Consider the following 18074-nt stretch of genomic DNA (forward strand, 5'->3'; position numbering starts at 1 on the left):
TGAAAATACCAATGAATGTATTCAATTTAGTCAAATAAATATGTGCTTATCATTGCCGCAAATTGATATGCCCATATCAACCTGTAAACTTACAATTATTCATTAGAAGTGCCACATTAAATTGAGTTAAACATAGCTCCAATGTCAATCAGGATACGTGTTGTAAGTGAATTAAGAGGTCAATACGTCGTCTGGCTGATTCATCTCTGAACTTTATCACAGGGCACTAGGTGGTCATGACTAATGACTAATGGGAGGGTGCCGTGATGTCTCGACTCCAAATGCATATCTTAACTTGGCCTCCTGGGCTTCAATAAACACATCTCTATGGGAGATCCTTTATCTCTTCATCTTACACTTTCCCTTTGAAAGCTCTAGGAAATGGATGGGATGTGATGGGAGCGCGATCCTAATTAGGGTTATAAATAAACCGTGAGTGAGAAGGACACGTCCCACTGGGCAACTGGGTCTGCATGGTCACCACTACCTGGCTGGAGCAGAGCTCCACTGATGTGCTCTGTAAAGCCCTCCCACTGCACACACAGCACTGGCTGCAGCTGACGCCTGATCAGACAGGACACGATAAAGAGCACACAGCACTGGCTGCAGCTGACGCCTGATCAGACAGGACACGATAAAGAGCACAGAGCACTGGCTGCAGCTGACGCCTGATCAGACAGGACACGATAAAGAGCACACAGCACTGGCTGCAGCTGACGCCTGATCAGACAGGACACGATAAAGAGCACAGAGCACTGGCTGCAGCTGACGCCTGATCAGACAGGAGAAGATAAAGAGCACAGAGCACTGGCTGCAGCTGACGCCTGATCAGACAGGACACGATAAAGAGCACAGAGCACTGGCTGCAGCTGACGCCTGATCAGACAGGACACGATAAAGAGCACAGAGCACTGGCTGCAGCTGACGCCTGATCAGACAGGACACGATAAAGAGCACAGAGCACTGGCTGCAGCTGACGCCTGATCAGACAGGACACGATAAAGAGCACAGAGCACTGGCTGCAGCTGACGCCTGATCAGACAGGACACGATAAAGAGCACAGAGCACTGGCTGCAGCTGACGCCTGATCAGACAGGAGAAGATAAAGAGCAGGAAAGAGACAGAGAAATCCAAAGATGCTGACTCGCTACACCAGCCTCAAACCTCATGATTGATAAAGCTGATAGAATCGTGTTGATCACCACGCAATTCTCAAGTACTGAACTTTTAATCAGAGCCTTCCACCCAGGCAGAGCAACATAGCCCGCTTCTTCTGAAGTCTAATTAGAAGCATTGTGTCAGGTATTTTCTAAGGCATTCAGATATGACCAAGAGCTAAAAGATTACAGACGTTCAGAAACGTCTCAAGTTGCAAAACACATTGTGGTTTCTGAATACACTCTAAATCACAGTACTGGTTTGAATGTGTTTCTGTTGATATAGTGATCACACAGTATACCTATCGTGAGTGAGATCAGACTATGAAGCAAAAGCTGATGTTCAAATGTCAGTGTCAAAGATGTCTTGCTGTCAACAGGACAGATGCTCTCCAGCTGGCCACTCGGAGACACAGTACCAGACACGCATGCAGACCCACCTGTAGAGCCGTCTACTGATGCACCCTTCATGTACCATCTGCTGACCTTCTTTACCAGATCATGCTAACAGTTCAACCAGAACATAGCTCTGCATGTGACCCACTATGTCAAACAGACACACAACCTCAGCTCTGCCACACACACTATTCTGTCTGGAGTCCAGGTTGACTCCAGACAGCAAGACAGAGTTGTGGGTCCCAATGAGGGCGAAGACGACCGCCATCCACTCACCTCCGGCCGAACAGACGTAGTCCAGTGAAGGCCTTTGTGTTGTGCCGGCGTCCAGTGCCGACTCTCTCGCTCTCCGGCAGCAAAATAGACGGCAGATCGGAATTTGAGGAGGAAGCGGAGGTCACGGGGTCGTCCAGCTCTTGCTGCCCCTCCAGGCTGGAGCGCTCGCCGGACGCCTCGCCGCCGGCCCCTACGGAGCTCTGCTGCTCCATGGCGATCTCACCGCGTCAACCACGGGGCCTGAGCCAATGAGGAAGGAGCGCCAAAACAGCCTCTCCTCAGGTCACACAGGTAACATGAACGAGGGCAGAAGCAAGGTCGGTGTCAGCGGCAGTAAACAAACAAAAAAAGGCAGCTTTAATCCCCACCCAAAGTAGCAGCAGGTCGGAGGCCAAGACACGTTCCTAAGGCTCGGCCAAAGGGGCCCTATATCTCACCAAAACAGAGACAAGGGCAAAACAGAAAGCAAGAAAGAAAGAAAAGGCAAATGAGTGATCACTCCTTCAGATCCGGGTTGGCTTCCACGTGGGACATGCTTCCCATTTTGCCATGGGGAGAGGTAATCCCATAAGCTATGCTCCGCATTCCTCCCTCTTCCCTCTTCCCTCTCCTCTGTTGCAGTGCCGAGTCTTTAGCTCTCCCCCAGTCCGGCTCTCCCCGCTTTAAGAAGTTCCACACAAACACACTCCGGAGGAAGTTGAGACGTGACCCACCGAGCTCCCAGCCCACTCGCCTGAGTGCTGTGCCTTCCGTCGCTCTCTATGAAGGGCTGGGGGACGCAGAGGCAGCCAGCTGGTTGTTGCTTTGCGCTAAGTCCCCCTGGTCTCTCCCCCCACCCTTTCCTCTTCTCCACCTCCTGTTCCCTCTTGCTGCCCCTCTCCTGCATGCGCGTCCGTGTAAGCCTCAGCGTTACGTCTCTCAGCTGTGACTGCCAGTCTCTCTGTCAATTCTGCTTACGTTTACGCACACGCAGGCATGCACGCTCCACTTCTCACTCCGGCTCTCCCTCCCACACATGCATATGCACACACAAACACACACAGGCACATGTGTGCGCATTCACCAACCCTCTATAGCACAAGGTCTGCCGGCTCCCTGTACAGAACACTGCAAGAGTCCAGGAAGTGTCAAACTCAGAAGAGAGGCACTCAAAGGACCCCAAACATAGGTGCCTGTTCAACTGCCCAATTGTTTTAGCTTTCTTAAAAATAGTGTGGCTTTTCTGCTAAACATTAGTTGGTTTCTACTGTTGGCAAAATGCTGTTTATCTTTTTCTCTCCGTGTATTGCTATTATGTTCTACATGGTATGCTTTACTACTTTAAAAACAGAACACTCCCTCACAGACACACAAACACTTTGACTTTTGCTCTCTCCCCCTCCCTATCTGCTCCTCCCTCACTCCCTCTCAAAACAGATTAGCCCCGGGGTGGAAACAAGCTGATGCATCGCCCTCCACTGGCTGATCATTAGAAACACACATGACCGGCAAAGGACCTAAAGCAACTCATACACATAGAATTACATACAGTAGCACACACAAACATATGCTCTGAAGCCCATTATATGTCAAGATACAGACAAGCGACTAGTGCAGGACAGTTTGCAGGGATATATTGTGCATTTAACAGTCTGTAATCCAAAGACAAAACAAGACACAAGCTTTCCAAAGCATCCATCTTCTGTTATTGTATCATGTAAAACAGGAAGGATACAAAAGTGACAAATAGCAACTTTCAGTGGGCACATAAAATAGAACTGTGGGCATATGTGTATATATTTGTGTGTGTGTGTGTGTGTGTGTGTGTGTGTGTGTGTGTGTGTGTGTGTGTGTGTGTATGGGGTGGTATTCTCTCCAACTTTAGTGACTAGAACTATAACAGACCATCTGTCAGCTCTAAGCTTGCAGCAGACACCAGCTGAGCTTATATAGTTTCACACAACAAGAGAGCAAAGAATGTCATTTCTCTGTTTTAGGTGACAATACAAAATACAACTACTGCACACTACCCTCCAGAATTATTGGCACCCTTGGTAAAGTTGACTAAAAATAGGTATAAAAACTTATCTGCTGGTGATTTATTGTAATGTTTCAATGAAACAAAACTAGGAAAAATCCAACATTGAAAGGAAGCAAATTATTTTGAGAAAAAGGAAAATCTCATAAAGAAATAAATATTTGTAACAAAAACACATCGCTCACAATTATTGCCACCCCTACTTGTAATACCTTCTTAAACTTCCCTTACAGCTTGTAATATTCTTCTCTGACACCCCATAAAGATCGAGAATACAAAGTAAGGGATCTAAGACCATCTTTACAAAACCCCAGATCATCCAGATTGCTAGGTCCACTCTTGTGCATTCTCCTCTTTGACTCATCCCACTGATATTCTATGGAGTCTAGATCAGGGGACGGCAATGGCAATGTCTGAAGCTTGATTATGTGTTCAGTAAACCATAGTTGTTTTGATCTGGACATTTGTTTTGGTTCATTGACCTGATGATGAATGGTCCAAGAATCATGACCAACTTTTAGGGCCTTGGCAGAGATTGTTTGATTTCCTTTGAAAATATTCAGGTTTTTCTTGGTGTTCATGATACCATGCACCTTAATTAGGTTCCCAAGGCCTTTGGGAATTAAAACAGCCCCACAATAGCACAGCCCCTCCACCATAATTCTGATTAGGCATGGAATTCTTTTTGGTATAGTCATTCTTCTATGTACGTACTGTACGCCAAAGACACCTTCAGTGTTTTTAGCGAAAGAGCACAATTTTCTTTTCATCTGACAGTAGACCACACTCCCATGTCACATGTCACATCACATGTCATGGTACCATTCAGTAACTCCTGCCATTTACATTGTTCATTAAATGACTGGACTGGCTTTAACCTGACATGCCGTCTAAATAATCTATTAGCAGTGAGGTCACTTTTGAAGATTTTTGGGGGGGACTTGGTGACCCCAAGATGATAGCTTTGTCTGTAACTCTCCAACAGTGGGTCTTATGGAATCTGCTGCCTATCATACCATCTTCTGTATTGTGCGTGGGGGCAAAATAGCCATGGGTCTTTGTCCAAGCATATTTGTCACATTTCCAAATGATTAGAACCTTTTAATCATCATTTTAACTGGAAATATAGGCATTTTCAACAAACCACCTAGTTTCCATAGACATACTCTTACTTACAAATGTCAACACACTTTCTTTTTATTTCAATTTAGTGTATTCTCTTGTCTCTCCAATGTTGAAAAATGACTAGAGGAAGGATTTAGCCTCTGAGTGACTTCATTTTCATACCATAGTGAACAAGAACGTCATGAACTACTTCTGAATGTTCACAGACACTCTGATTTACTTTAAGAAGTTGCATTTGCATAGGAAAACACTCCTGTTCAATTTTGTACATAATATGTTTCAGGGGTGCCAATAATTGTGAGCAATGTGTTTTTATAAAAAAATATTAATTTCTTTATGAGATTTTCCTTTTTATCAGAATAAATTTGCCTCCCTTGCAGAGTGTATTTTCCTCATTGTTTTCATTGTGGTACAATAAATGACCAAAACATTATTTTTTATTCCTATTTTTAGTCAACTTTTACCAGGGGTGCCAATAATTCTGGAGGGCACTGTACATGTCTATTCGATATGTTCTATGTAAATGATACCGGCAAACAAGTTGTCAGTCACATATACAGTGATATCAAATATACTTTAGATGAGACGGAGGTAAAAACATTAAATAGCATTATCCCTGATGCCAACAATCCTGCTAAATCTCTTCAGCTTCTGACTCCATCACATAATGAGTTATCTTTGACAATACTATGAACCAATAAGCCAATTGCATTTTGCTCACATACCCTTTTATGAAAGAGTTACGATTATTTGTATGCCTGATTTAAATGCATTGCGTACCGTAATTACGCCAGGGCCACAATTTGTGCCTCAGGTTGTCAAGTAATATATTCCACAAAAATGAACAAATGACCCATGCCCACACAATTGTGCATGTGATGTAGGGAAGTGGATAGCTTGTGTGTTGCTGAGAGACAGCTTCGTAGTAAAGCAGTCATTAGCAGACACCAAATTACATTAGCAGCTAATGGAGCCAATTCCAGGGCCACATCCTCCCACCATGCTTGGAAATGCAAACTGCTCATTTCAGGGGGGGCGGGGGTTGTGACCACATACAAATCCATTTAGACAAAAGATGGATCATCATCCTAATGGGGCTTGGCACTTTCTTAGGAGTATCTAGTGGTGCAGGTCTCGGAATTGAAATACTATACTACTAAGTTATGGCTACGTTTAAGGAAATGCTAGATACAAACACACTGGACAGAGAGCATTATGATGAGACATACAGAACTCTGTTCACAACATCCTGGGTCAAAGTCAGATGGAACCGCAAACCAAGACCTTCATTTGAATTTGCAGGAAGGTGGTTTTTTTTTTTTCAATATCCTCGCTCCGATTACAGAATTAGTATGTGGTATATCACAGAAGAGAAAGACGATATTAACATACAGTATGTGAGGAAGGATTTCTGAATGCCTTATTTAAGAATTCCTTCTATTGTACACGCAAACGCCTGAGGAGTTCCAATCTTTGTTGAAGATAAAAATACAACATTTGTTCTTAACACGATTTTCATGTGATATCACATTTCAATCACAGCTTGTAAGTTTTCTCTGTTAGATGGCATGACATTCTGCAGGGTTTATTTCAAAGTTTCCTGTTAGCAAATAGCACGAGGCACGCCAAGGGCGTCATGTCACCAAATGTAGCACTGGGGAGTATTACTGTCACACCTGCAGCCAGAGAGGCAGAGGCAGAAGCCCCTATGGTATGGCCCCTCAGCTTTACCTTGATCCAACTCACTTGTGTCTTCCTACACAGGAAGGATGCAACGTCAGAAGCAAGAGAGTTGTACACAATTACGGTTTGACCACAAACCATGAGCAGCTTCCTGCCATTCTTCTGCCAGCTTCCTGCTCAACTCTTTCTCTTTCATTTATGCTACAAGGGGGATTGTAATTATATAACACACTCTGTGTGTGTGTGTGTGTGTGTGTGTGTGTGTGGGTGTGAAAAGAAACTATTATGGGCAAGTGTCTATGTCTCTATCTCTGTATCATTCGCTCCCTTCTCTTCTCTCCAGTGTGTGTGTGTGTGTGTGTGTGTGTGTGTGTGTGTGTGTGTGTGCTGCATGCATGCAAGCATGAGTCTGTGTTTGTGTGAAACTACATTTGAGTGAGGAAGAGAGAAATGTGATTGAAATGAGAAACATAGACAGCAGACCAATAGGCTGAACAGCATTTACAGTTTACCGTCTCATAGTGTAAGTAATCCAGAGCAGCCCGTAACCTCCAACCCACCAGCACAAAGGCCCTTCTGCTACTTCAATCTACCACAGGTGGAGCACACACACACACACACACACACACACACACACACACACACACACACACACACACACTAAGGTGGAGCACAACTGAACCTACAGTAGCACCTTTAGCCTGACATGATCACACCTGACGGTATATTTTAGCGCTTTGCTTGGCTGTGATGCATGACTCATGCCGCAAGATAAAGCCAAAAAGGATTTAGAGATGACAAGATGAAGGACAACAGACAAGCTAAAGAGTGAATTTACTCGTCTCAGGGGAGAGTGAGAAGATTTCAACTGTGTCTGTAAATATTCACAGACGTCAATGTTTTAACTTTACTTCTCAGAATTATACTGTTTTTGCATTTCTGTAAAGATACGGCCAAGAAGATATTAACACATTTACTACCAAACCTACTCAGATTGACCCTTACAGCTTTCTTCAGCATTCTTAGTTCACCACCTAGTGGCTGCTCTGGTTAATTGCATTAGTCACAATTTGCAAAATGAACAGCAAAATCGAAGGTGTGGATTAAGAATACAAATTTAGATGATTCCAATGGAATCAGTCACAGGATGGTTGGTCTCCCCATGAATGAAAGTGGCTTTAAAAAGCATAGTTTGCTCCCTGACAAAATAGGATGCATTCTCATTGATTCTGCCGATATTACTTGAAGACACTTCCACTGAAGACATATGGCCTCGGCCTTAACCTTTTCTTGAAGTTTGAAGAAGGGGAACCAGAGGCTTTCCAGAGGGATGAAAGTATAGCTTTTCAAAGACAGTCAGACATCTGATTTGTGATTTGCTTAAGATTTCAGTTGATTTCAACTTCAGAGAGTTGATCATCTGAGCACTGAACAGAAAGTCAGATCTTCCATCAATCCATTCCCTCTCATATCACTGTGATTAGCTTTAGCAGGCACTCAGATGCTGCAGCAAATGATTTATTCGGACTGACATTCTGAATTCTGTTGTTTGAATGTCCATTGGAGTGTATGACAGACCTGTTAAGAATGTAGGTGACTTTGAGGAAGAAAACTGTTCCACTATCTAGAGGAAGTTTCAAAAGCAATGTCATTATGATCACCGTTTCTGAAATGCTCCAAACTAAATCAGGCCACAGGGGACTTCCCTTTCCATCACTAGCGACTGCACAGATGCCTCTGACCAGCACACTACCAGACCAATCTAGCAGAACATGCAGAGAGAAAACTGTCAAAGCAGCCAGTGACAACTACAGAGTTAGCAGCCCATGTTGGCTAGCAGCCCACGACCCAATCTATGACAGCCGCTTCCTAGCGACTCCACGGCGATGCTGATGGAGAACGTAGTGAAGGCTACAATACCTGTGAGGGGCATGAGCAGGAGGGGTTGGGGGCACATCCCACTTCCCCCGGTGGCTCCACATCAGCAGTGTGCAGCTATACGCCGCCTCACCTCGGGCTAGTCTGGGATGTAGTCATCTGTGCTGGATACCCTTAGAGTGGCCTTTCCCACACCACCACAGTCTAGCCCTCGTCCCGCTCGCTTTAGGCCACCTCTGTCTTAGACTTCTGTCTAGCAATCTCTATCCAGTCCGACTAACTTGTTGCCTTTACTTTAGTCTCAAACTCTTTTCTAACTAGTTTCCTTTCCCTCTTCTTTGGGGCAGGAGCTGCCTTGAGTTGTCAAACAGTGATATGACTGGGTTCTCTTTCAGGGCGATCTCATTTCAATCTCGGACCTAACCCCCACCCCCCTACTCACTTCCTGTTTTATGACTTCCTCATGGCTTGTGACACGAGACTGTAAAGAAATTGAGAGTGAGGGAAAGAGAGAGAATGAGAGAGAGAGAGAGAGACAGAAAGAGAATGAGAGAGAGAGGTCAACACTAGGCAAAGAGAAAAAGCCAAATCGAGAGAGAGTGAGAGAGAGAGAATAAGAGATGGAAGAGAGAATGACTTTTCATGATCTTCAATAAGTTGTTGCCAGTAAGTATGAGCTGGCCCATGTGGCCCCCGGCCCACTTCTGATGCTATTTATAGAGCACTGGAGGAGATCCCCTCTTCCCTTCTCCCCACCATGTTTATCTTTCACTGGCAGAGCTGAAACACTGACTGAGGATCGAGATTGATGATCACTACACCACGGAGCACCAGAGAAGCCCTTAGCCGTGAGGTCAAATGTAAATATATGACATTACCGCTCTGAGAGACTGGAGGCAGAAACTCTAAACAACTATGTAAGGATTCAAAGGAATGCAGTTTTTCCTACTCTCTTGAGTACTGTACACGTTTCCCTAGTGAACTCTGCATTTTCTAGCCAAGGCGTTTAACAGTTGTCTGCACTACTTGCATGGCCTACTGACTGCGTTCAGCAGCATAGAGAATATGGCCACTAAAGAGATCTAAAATCAGCTGAGTGACTCAGATAATAGAAACCCATATCACAGAGTACTCAAAATATATTTACTGTAGCGTAATCTATATAGATGCACCAGTGCAAAGTGACCATAGCTAGTACTGAAAATAACTATAAGTATGAATGCCTGCCGAAAAGCACCAACTTCATATCTATACCAAAATCCTTCATCTCAAACTAAATTATATAGAGTTTGTCTGTTAAACACCGAACGGCATATATTTCTTTAAACAGAGTAAGACTTTTTTTAAACCTCCAACTGTATTTTCTTACAAGATATGTTCCATCTCAAGGTCTACCTCTATTCAGTTCCTCTTTAACAGTTTAACAGCAAGATTCTCAGGTCAGCTCCAAATGTGTGCGATGACAGGGGAAGGAATTGAAGCAAACCCTGTGATAAGAAATCACACAAAAAACGGCGTATAGTGTTTTGCAGTGTATAAATACAACCTTGGCTGCAGTGTGCTCTACATGTTCTCAGAAGCAGTGGGTGGAAAAAGGAAGCGCACACACACACACACACACACACACACACACACACACACACACCACAGGACACCCTTATTTGAACACTGTGCGCTGCACAGAGCTCTGGACGATGACAAAAGAAAATGTAAAACGCAAAATGCAATGGAGGATGTGCAGCAAAAGCAAAATACTTTTTGCCTAAAAAAAACATTATCATTTTTTGCCATGGCAAAGTAAATAGTAACAATTCTTATGCATTCAAAGAAAACAAACCAAAAACGCACTATAATGATCAATAATTTGGTTGTTTTATTTTTGGTAAATGTTGGAGCACTTGGACTTCATATCCCAAGAGGCCATTAGAGGGCGTAGTGGAGCACTTCCCAAAGTGGCTCCAGTCACAGATATAGCCGCCAGATCACACACTTGTACTCGTATGCAACTCTGTCCGAGAGCAAAGCGCTAAAATCCTCCTACAACGTGCTCTAGCTGAACGCCCCCACACTGCTGGCTACTGCAGCTCCCCCACATCAACAGGGAAACCACAGCTCTGGCGCTCTCTGCTAGAGTTGGGCTGGAATCAAGAGGGCCGGGGTGTCCTGATTCTCCTACTGATGCACACTAATCCAATGCTAAAGAAACAGGCAAAGCTATATGAAAAAAAAAACCTCTGAGGGGGCACTTCTGAAAGAAACTCCTGAAATGGGATGTGAAAGTTGCTTGTGAGTCATCCTGGCTGCATCAGGGAGATGTTGGAGGAGGCCTGCTTACTGGCACACTGTTATCCGACGGCCAATAAAGAAGAGATAAAGAACTGGTTGCCAGGACATCAGTTACCAAGTGGCTGTTATGATTGCAGGTTGTGGGCGGACGGGGTGAGGAGCGGAGAGCTCACTATACAGCACCCTTCACACCAAAGCACCCGAGCAGCATCATGTGATGGGCCACGCCAACTCCGCAGGGGACGCCAGCACTTAGTCTTGGGAGCAAGTCATTCCCACGTATCACTGGACAATACTGTTTAACGTTTGAATTCAGAAATAGATAGAAATGATGAGGAGTTGGCCAGATGCTGCTAGGATAATAAGAGTCTTTTTTGCTTCTCCACCAATTAGCAGTTGGTGTATGCTCTAATGAAACAGCTATCTGACCATCAGTTATTTTCAGTTTATTTGCTGTGCTTGTGGATGGACTACTGGTGCCTGGGGGAGTGGCCTACTGGTGCCGTGGGGAGTGGCCTACTGGAGCCTGGGGGAGTGGCCTATTGGTGCCTGGGGGAGTGGCCTACTGGTGCCTGGGGGAGTGGCTTACAGTGCTGCAGGTGCAGTGAAGCCAGCAGTACGGTGTGATCAACGACAATCAGGTGAAAGAGAGAAATAGCCATCTACCCCCATAGGCCCCATAGGCCCGCCACTGTTCCATCTACCCCCATAGGCCACTGTTCCATCTACCCCCATAGGCCCGCCACTGTTTCTGCATTAATCACGATCGCCCCTAGTGGGACTGCAACAGATTGCAGGTACAATGGAATAAACAGGCTCTGACTATATTCTGTTTCAAGTTATACAGGTGCAGACACACACACACACACACACAAACACACACACAAACACACACACAAACACACACACACACACACACACACACACACACACACACACACACACACACACACACACACACACACACACACACACACACACACACACACACACACACACACACACACACACACACACACACACACACACACACACACACACACACACACACACACACACACACACACACACACACACACACACACACACATTGTGTATGCCTTACTGTTAGAGTTAAGAGTTGAGTTCGAGTAAAAAGTTAGCTTGCCGTTTGTGTCACGATCTGGCCCAGGATCTTTAGATCCTGGCCATGTGTTACTTGTGTTCTGTAGTATTTGTGTTTTGCCATGTTTTCACATGTTTCCTTTTGAGCTTTAATTTACTTCCTGTGTCATGTAACATGTGGTCCTTTGTTTACCCTTGTCTTGTGCCCTTGTCTCCACCCCTCACCTGAGCCTTGTTCCCTAATTATTGCTTTGTCCATTACCACCTGTGCCTTATTAGTCTTGTTAAGTTCTGTGCATTTAAACTCTGTCTTGTGTTCTCGTCCTTGCTGAATTATTTCGTCTGTATGCCTGTCTAGTCAAATGCTCTGAAGCGTTCCTGATTTCTCTAGTTTGGTCAAGTTAGTATTTTGTCAAGTCAGTCCGGCTCTTCTAAGTTAAGTATTTTCAAGTATCCAGGATCTATGATCTGATGTCTGCATGTGCTCTTTTGGATTTTGTCAAGAAGTGATTTGGATTTTGGAACCTGTAGTTTTTGCCTTGCCTCCGTTTTCCTTGATGCCAAGACTGGACTGTTTTCTGTCCACGGAGTTTGCCTACTGCCTTGACCTGTTGCCTGATTAAATTATCAAACCTAATATCCAACTCATCTCTGTGCCTGCTTTTGGGTCCTACTTTTATATTCCGGCCTTACGGGTCGTGACAGTTTGTCCTGCAAACTAAGGTAGAGCGCCATATTGCTTGGAGTCTGCAGAAGGCCTGCGTCTACTGTACATACATGTAGGTTACTCAGAATGTTACAAATTAACATTACAGTATCAAATTCGGTGCATAATATGCTGATATGGCCTTAGGTTTTTTTTCCCATTACAGTGTGGCATATTTCCTGACATTACCTTGTCAATGAGGCTGCATTGTTAAATAGGGAAATCACCCCACTTGGATATTGGAGCTTACCGACTGTGCCCCTTCAGTTTTAACTTGACGTGAAGGCACGTTCAAATCTGTCCATTTCTTTCCAACTTGACCAAAATCATCCATACACTTGCACTGACACCTGCACTACTGACAGGCAACTTATCGTGTATATTCTCCTGTCTCTAATTTGTTTGTAATGGTATTGTTATGCCAGTCTCTCTACTGTATTCAAAATGTCTAGTGTCAGTCTACACAGCTTTGTTAGCATAAATACATTGATACAAAGACAAGTAGCTGCCATTGAAACGTAATCAACCTAAATTAACAAGGTGGTGGATCAGTCTGATTCTATTGTAAAATAAATCACGCCTCTTTCCAACAACTAGGACCACACGTCAGTGACATCACATGTGCAAGGAGAAGCATACAGTACCACCTGCTGTACGCACGACTAACATGAATGGGACAACTGGATTCAAAGTTCATGAGTTTGGTTAATCCAGGGTTGCTGTCCAAAAACTGCAACAGGCTGGGTACAACTGACCAGGTCTGAACCTCAACAGGCAGGAACTGTTCAAATTTTGCTTCCATATAGATGCATTATGCTGCTCTATCTTGTCAGTAATGAAGGATCTTTGGTAAAATATCCATGGTGTGATCCAGGTCATTGCCTTATGCATTTTGAACATCTTCAGGCCCCCAAAGAGGGTTCTTTCTAATATCACCTCTCTGAATCTTCCCTATTATATAAAGCAATAGTAGCTTTTTGTTTGCAGTTAAAATAAGGGCTAATTAGATACACTTTACTTGAAGTGATAGATGACAAACAGTCTCTAGAGAAAACCAACGGGACAAAACAGCATCCCGCTCCTTACGCACAGAGACACACACTATTGTCTCATTATCTACACCCTCTCAAGCCTTCATCCCCACAGCCAACAGCCTCATACTTGTCCTGTTACCATAGCAACCATTGCCAGCTGTTGCTGTCCTCGGTACCTCTATTTCAAGTAAATCTGTGATTTAAAGAAATCATTATTCCTGTCCTCCCAAAAGCTTGGTTCTCGGAGTTCTACTGGATCATCCTCTCAGAAAAAACACAAAAGAAGAACAAATGAAGCTAGCCCTTCCACAAAGCACGGAGAGCACTCCTCTCCACTCATTTGTAGTCACAGTGGGGAAACAGAGTCGACATCTCTAGGTGATGATCACTACTTAAAATACAATTCCCTTAAGAATAAGATCCAGAAAACTGGATTAAAGATTACTGTTAAGAACGGCAGATAGAAAGGTCATAGCTCTGATGGCTGATTACACAGCAAAAGCTAGAGACTTCAAATAAAGATAAAACGACTTAAAATAAGTCAAACTCTAATCATCTGCATTAATACACATTATGAAAAAAACAAGCATATTTGGCTGCCAGTTCATTGAGCAAATTTTGTCTCAAAATCAAGCAAATTTGGCTTAGTGTGTTACACAAATTTGTCTTAATAAGATGTCTTAAAATCAAGTCAAACTCAAATTATTAAAAGTCAAAATAATCTTACCAGAAAGCGCAAGGTCAGTATCTTTATTCTAAAAACAATACCAACTACTTTTTAAATATATCATTAACAGCACTTGGTTAGCGTTTTTACAGTGTACAAGTGTAAACTGCTAAAGCAACACAAAAGAGAACTCCCATCTGCCCATTATCCAGCACCAGCACTTACTCTAATGATTGGACTGTGATGTCAATCCTCATGGTGACAGAAAATAATATTGCATGAGCAAAAGGCCTGAACAAATGCAGAACCGTTTATCCACTTATTGTGCTGTAGCATTCCACAGTACATTAGCTTCCCTTTAGAATCCGAATACACCAACGCAAACAAACAGAGCCAGACAGGGCAATTTGGTCACCATGTAGCGAAGTGACAATGTGATTTCAGTTTATACATGGACTTGTTTTTGCTTTTTGTTTTTGTATCAGTAAGAATCATGAAAAGGAGATCATGCATCAGGCATACATTCACTTTGTGCACAACATGCATGCGCCTAAATTATTCTTGTGCCTTGAATGAATGAACAAAATATATAGCCTCAAGCATCTCCAGTTTTGCAACTCGGCGTTGTGTGAAATGCACATCTGATCTGTGTGTGTGTGTGAGAGAGAGAGAGAGTGCCTGCTTTGTGTGTGTGGTGTGTGTGTCAATGTTTACATGTACTGTATGTGTTTTTGTGTGCTTTTGATTGGCCATTGGAGGCCATTGTTGAGTGAGACTTTAGAAAATGTGAATGTTTGTATGCACACACTTGGTTACAAAGTCATAACTTAGCTTTATATTTTTGAAATATATATATATATATATAAAAATAACTTAAACATCAAAAGTTCAAATACCCAAATGGCATCGATGTAATGATATAGCTATGGTTTATTTCTTTTTTTTTTTTTTTTCATTTTTCAAAACAACAATGGCAGGAGACCCAAGTGTGCTTTTGCTGACAGCAGTCAACCCTTCAAGCACAAGTGAACTTGCTGCGCATCATTACGGTAATTCATGATACTTACAACACGGTCACTTCTTCTGATCAGCAGTCTGCAGTCTTTAAATCTCACAGTGGTGGGTGGCACACATGTAACGCAATCAAAACGTCCTACCCAGCCTTTTTGCTTTTTGCCTTGACCCATGTACACTGACACAGTCCTGTCCTTGAGACTAGCCTCAACGCCCGCTTATTTCGGAGGCAAGCTGACTTTCCATTCTACCTCAGTCTGTCTAAAAAGGAGAGTCGTGCCGCAATAAGGTGCAATAATTACCGGAACAATAGGGCTTTGCACCTTCGGTGGAGGCTACAGCCTGCACCTCCAGTGTGTGTTCTTGTCCCCAACTTTTCGTTATTGTGTTTTGTTGTAAACCACAAAGCCAATGATAAACTCCTTCTATCCATTAAAGCTTGAAATCTAACTGTGGAGTAGCAATGGACACAACATTCTGCCACTCACCACTGATTCTTAATGTCTCTCCATCTGGCACACACGCAGTGCTTTGCTCAGGCTTCCAGAAAAACAGACACATGTGGCCTTGAACAGAAACATGCTGTTCTCTGTGCTGATGCAAGATGTCTCAATGCAAAATGGTGGCAAAACACTCAGCAGTTTAGAGATGGGACAAGGAACAAGAGATATAAAGTATTGTGTGCTTTCCTCTGTCTGTCTGTCTACCTTCCTGTCTGTCTGTCTGTCTGCCAATTGCATACATGTAGCTCTTGAACCGTTTGTCCAGTTGAGTTCAAACTGGGCAGGTGTCTTGCTACGGGTACGGGCATGAGTTGGACAGACCACCTTGTTTGGATTAGAAATGCAGAGTATATCATTACATACTGTATATTGGTAAAAGAAGCACACATTGGCTTTCTCTGTTCTGTACCCACTCCCCCTCACACACAAGGCTGTAGGCTTGCATATCTATATCTATCGTATATCAAACCATTAGCCCGACTGATTTCAAACTTGACATTGTCTTGCTATGGGCACAAGTAAGGGCAGTGCTAAATTTGACATTGTTTGGATGACTAACGTAAAAGTTATCTGTAAATATGTTAGTGAATTATTCTTTTTCTTAACAACCAAGATGGTGGTGCTGCATACAAATCAGACAACCGACAGGAACTTTTGGACATCGATTTATGCAATTCCAACATTTGATCAGCATAACCCCAGAGATTGCCAAATCAGCAAGGCCTCCGAACATCGACCAGAGGCATCTTCAAACGTGTATGTAATCATAAACAACTCAGGGCTATAGCTCATCCAGGGCTAACTTGAAAAGGGGCATCAAAAGGCCAAGCACAACCACAAAATAAGGATTGAGGATCACTTCAAGAACAGCTCTGACCCCCAATGCATGTGGCAAGGCGTCAAGGCCATGACCAACTACAAAACTACTAACTCTAACCCCCCATCGCCGATATCTCCCAGTCTGATGAGCTGAACTACTTCTAAGGCCACTTTGATAGAGACAACAAGGAGGTGGCCATTGAGGTTGTGGACTCTGCAGATCACCAGCCCCCCACATGTGTGCGGTGCTGAGCATGACTAAGCACGTCAGGCAGCTGGTCCTGATGGTGTCCCCAGCTGTGCACATGACTGAGGTTTGGACTAACTAACATATTGAACCCGTCACCAGCCTAAGCAGCTGTCTCCGCGTGCTGTAAAACCACCTCCATCATGCCAGTACCAAAACGCTCCACTGCAACGAGCCGTAATGACTTCTGTCCAGTTGCACTCACCCCCATCATCATGAAGTGCCCACCTGAACACCTGCTTACCACCCTCACTGGAGTCCGTCCAATACGCTTCCATCAGGACAGGAACATGGAGGATGCCATCCCAGCACTTCCCTCTGCCCTGCCCTACCGTGACAACAGCAACACCATGTGTGAGAATACTGCTCACTGACTTCAGCTCAGCATCCAACCCCATATGTGAGAATACTGCTCACTGACTTCAGTTCAGCATCCAACACCATATGTGAAAATACTGCTCTCTGACTTCAGCTCAGCATCCAACACCATCATCCCTCCAAACTCATCATCAAACTCAGTGAACTGGGCCTCAGTACCTCCCTCTGTGACTGGATTCTGGACTTTAGAGGTGTTTCCCCATCGCACCGGTGCACGTTTGAAAGTTGACTGGGGATGGAGGATAATATTGCCTATACAGTATGTCATTGTTGATGCACACTTCTCAAAACGTGTGTTAGTCGCCTCCATATCCTTACATTCACTGCCACCATGTTTTAACTTCATAGCGGAAGAGATTTTGAAAAATCTATGTACAAACCTCGGTTAATAGTTGGGAAATGATGATACATCTTTCTTATCTGAAGTTAAGAGAACATGGACTTACTGTAGGAGCGGCTGTTCTGTAATGACTTTCTATTGCTAATACCAAACACATAAGATAGCATTTGCGAGTTAGGAAGTTTCTAACATACGGCCCGTAGTACATTTTTTCAGTTTTAGTATTTTAGACAGTAAATAATGAGATAATGCATTGAGTTTTAATACAGAAAGCACTTTACAATAACATATTATGACAATTATGTATTGACTACTGTGCCGAGAACGGCCAGTCCATCTCTAAAATATATCTCAGTAAAATAGTGGCCACCGCCGCATATCGACCCACTAGACCCACTTTGCCACCTTGGGTAGCAAAGTACCAGCTTGCCATCTGCCCTCCTG

General features: G+C 43.8%; 1 protein-coding gene across 4 annotated transcripts in view; it reads right to left on the reverse strand.

Annotated features, from left to right (window-relative positions):
- dgkza (diacylglycerol kinase, zeta a) overlaps positions 1 to 18074 on the reverse strand; it is a 122631-nt gene that overhangs the window by 97862 nt on the left and 6695 nt on the right. The window contains exon 1 of one of the 4 annotated variants that reach the window (XM_062549995.1): positions 8575 to 8884. The exons of 2 other annotated variants lie outside the window; for them this stretch is intronic. In XM_062549995.1, coding sequence (XP_062405979.1) covers positions 8575 to 8636 — 62 coding nt within the window. In that variant the 5' untranslated portion in view covers positions 8637 to 8884. Of the gene's footprint in view, positions 1 to 1829; positions 2905 to 8574; positions 8885 to 18074 lie in introns of those variants that run through there. One more of the 4 variants, XM_062549994.1, reaches the window with a different exon arrangement.

Source organism: Sardina pilchardus, chromosome 11 (genome assembly GCF_963854185.1).
Source record: "Sardina pilchardus chromosome 11, fSarPil1.1, whole genome shotgun sequence".
Classification (NCBI taxonomy): Eukaryota; Metazoa; Chordata; class Actinopteri; order Clupeiformes; family Clupeidae; genus Sardina; species Sardina pilchardus.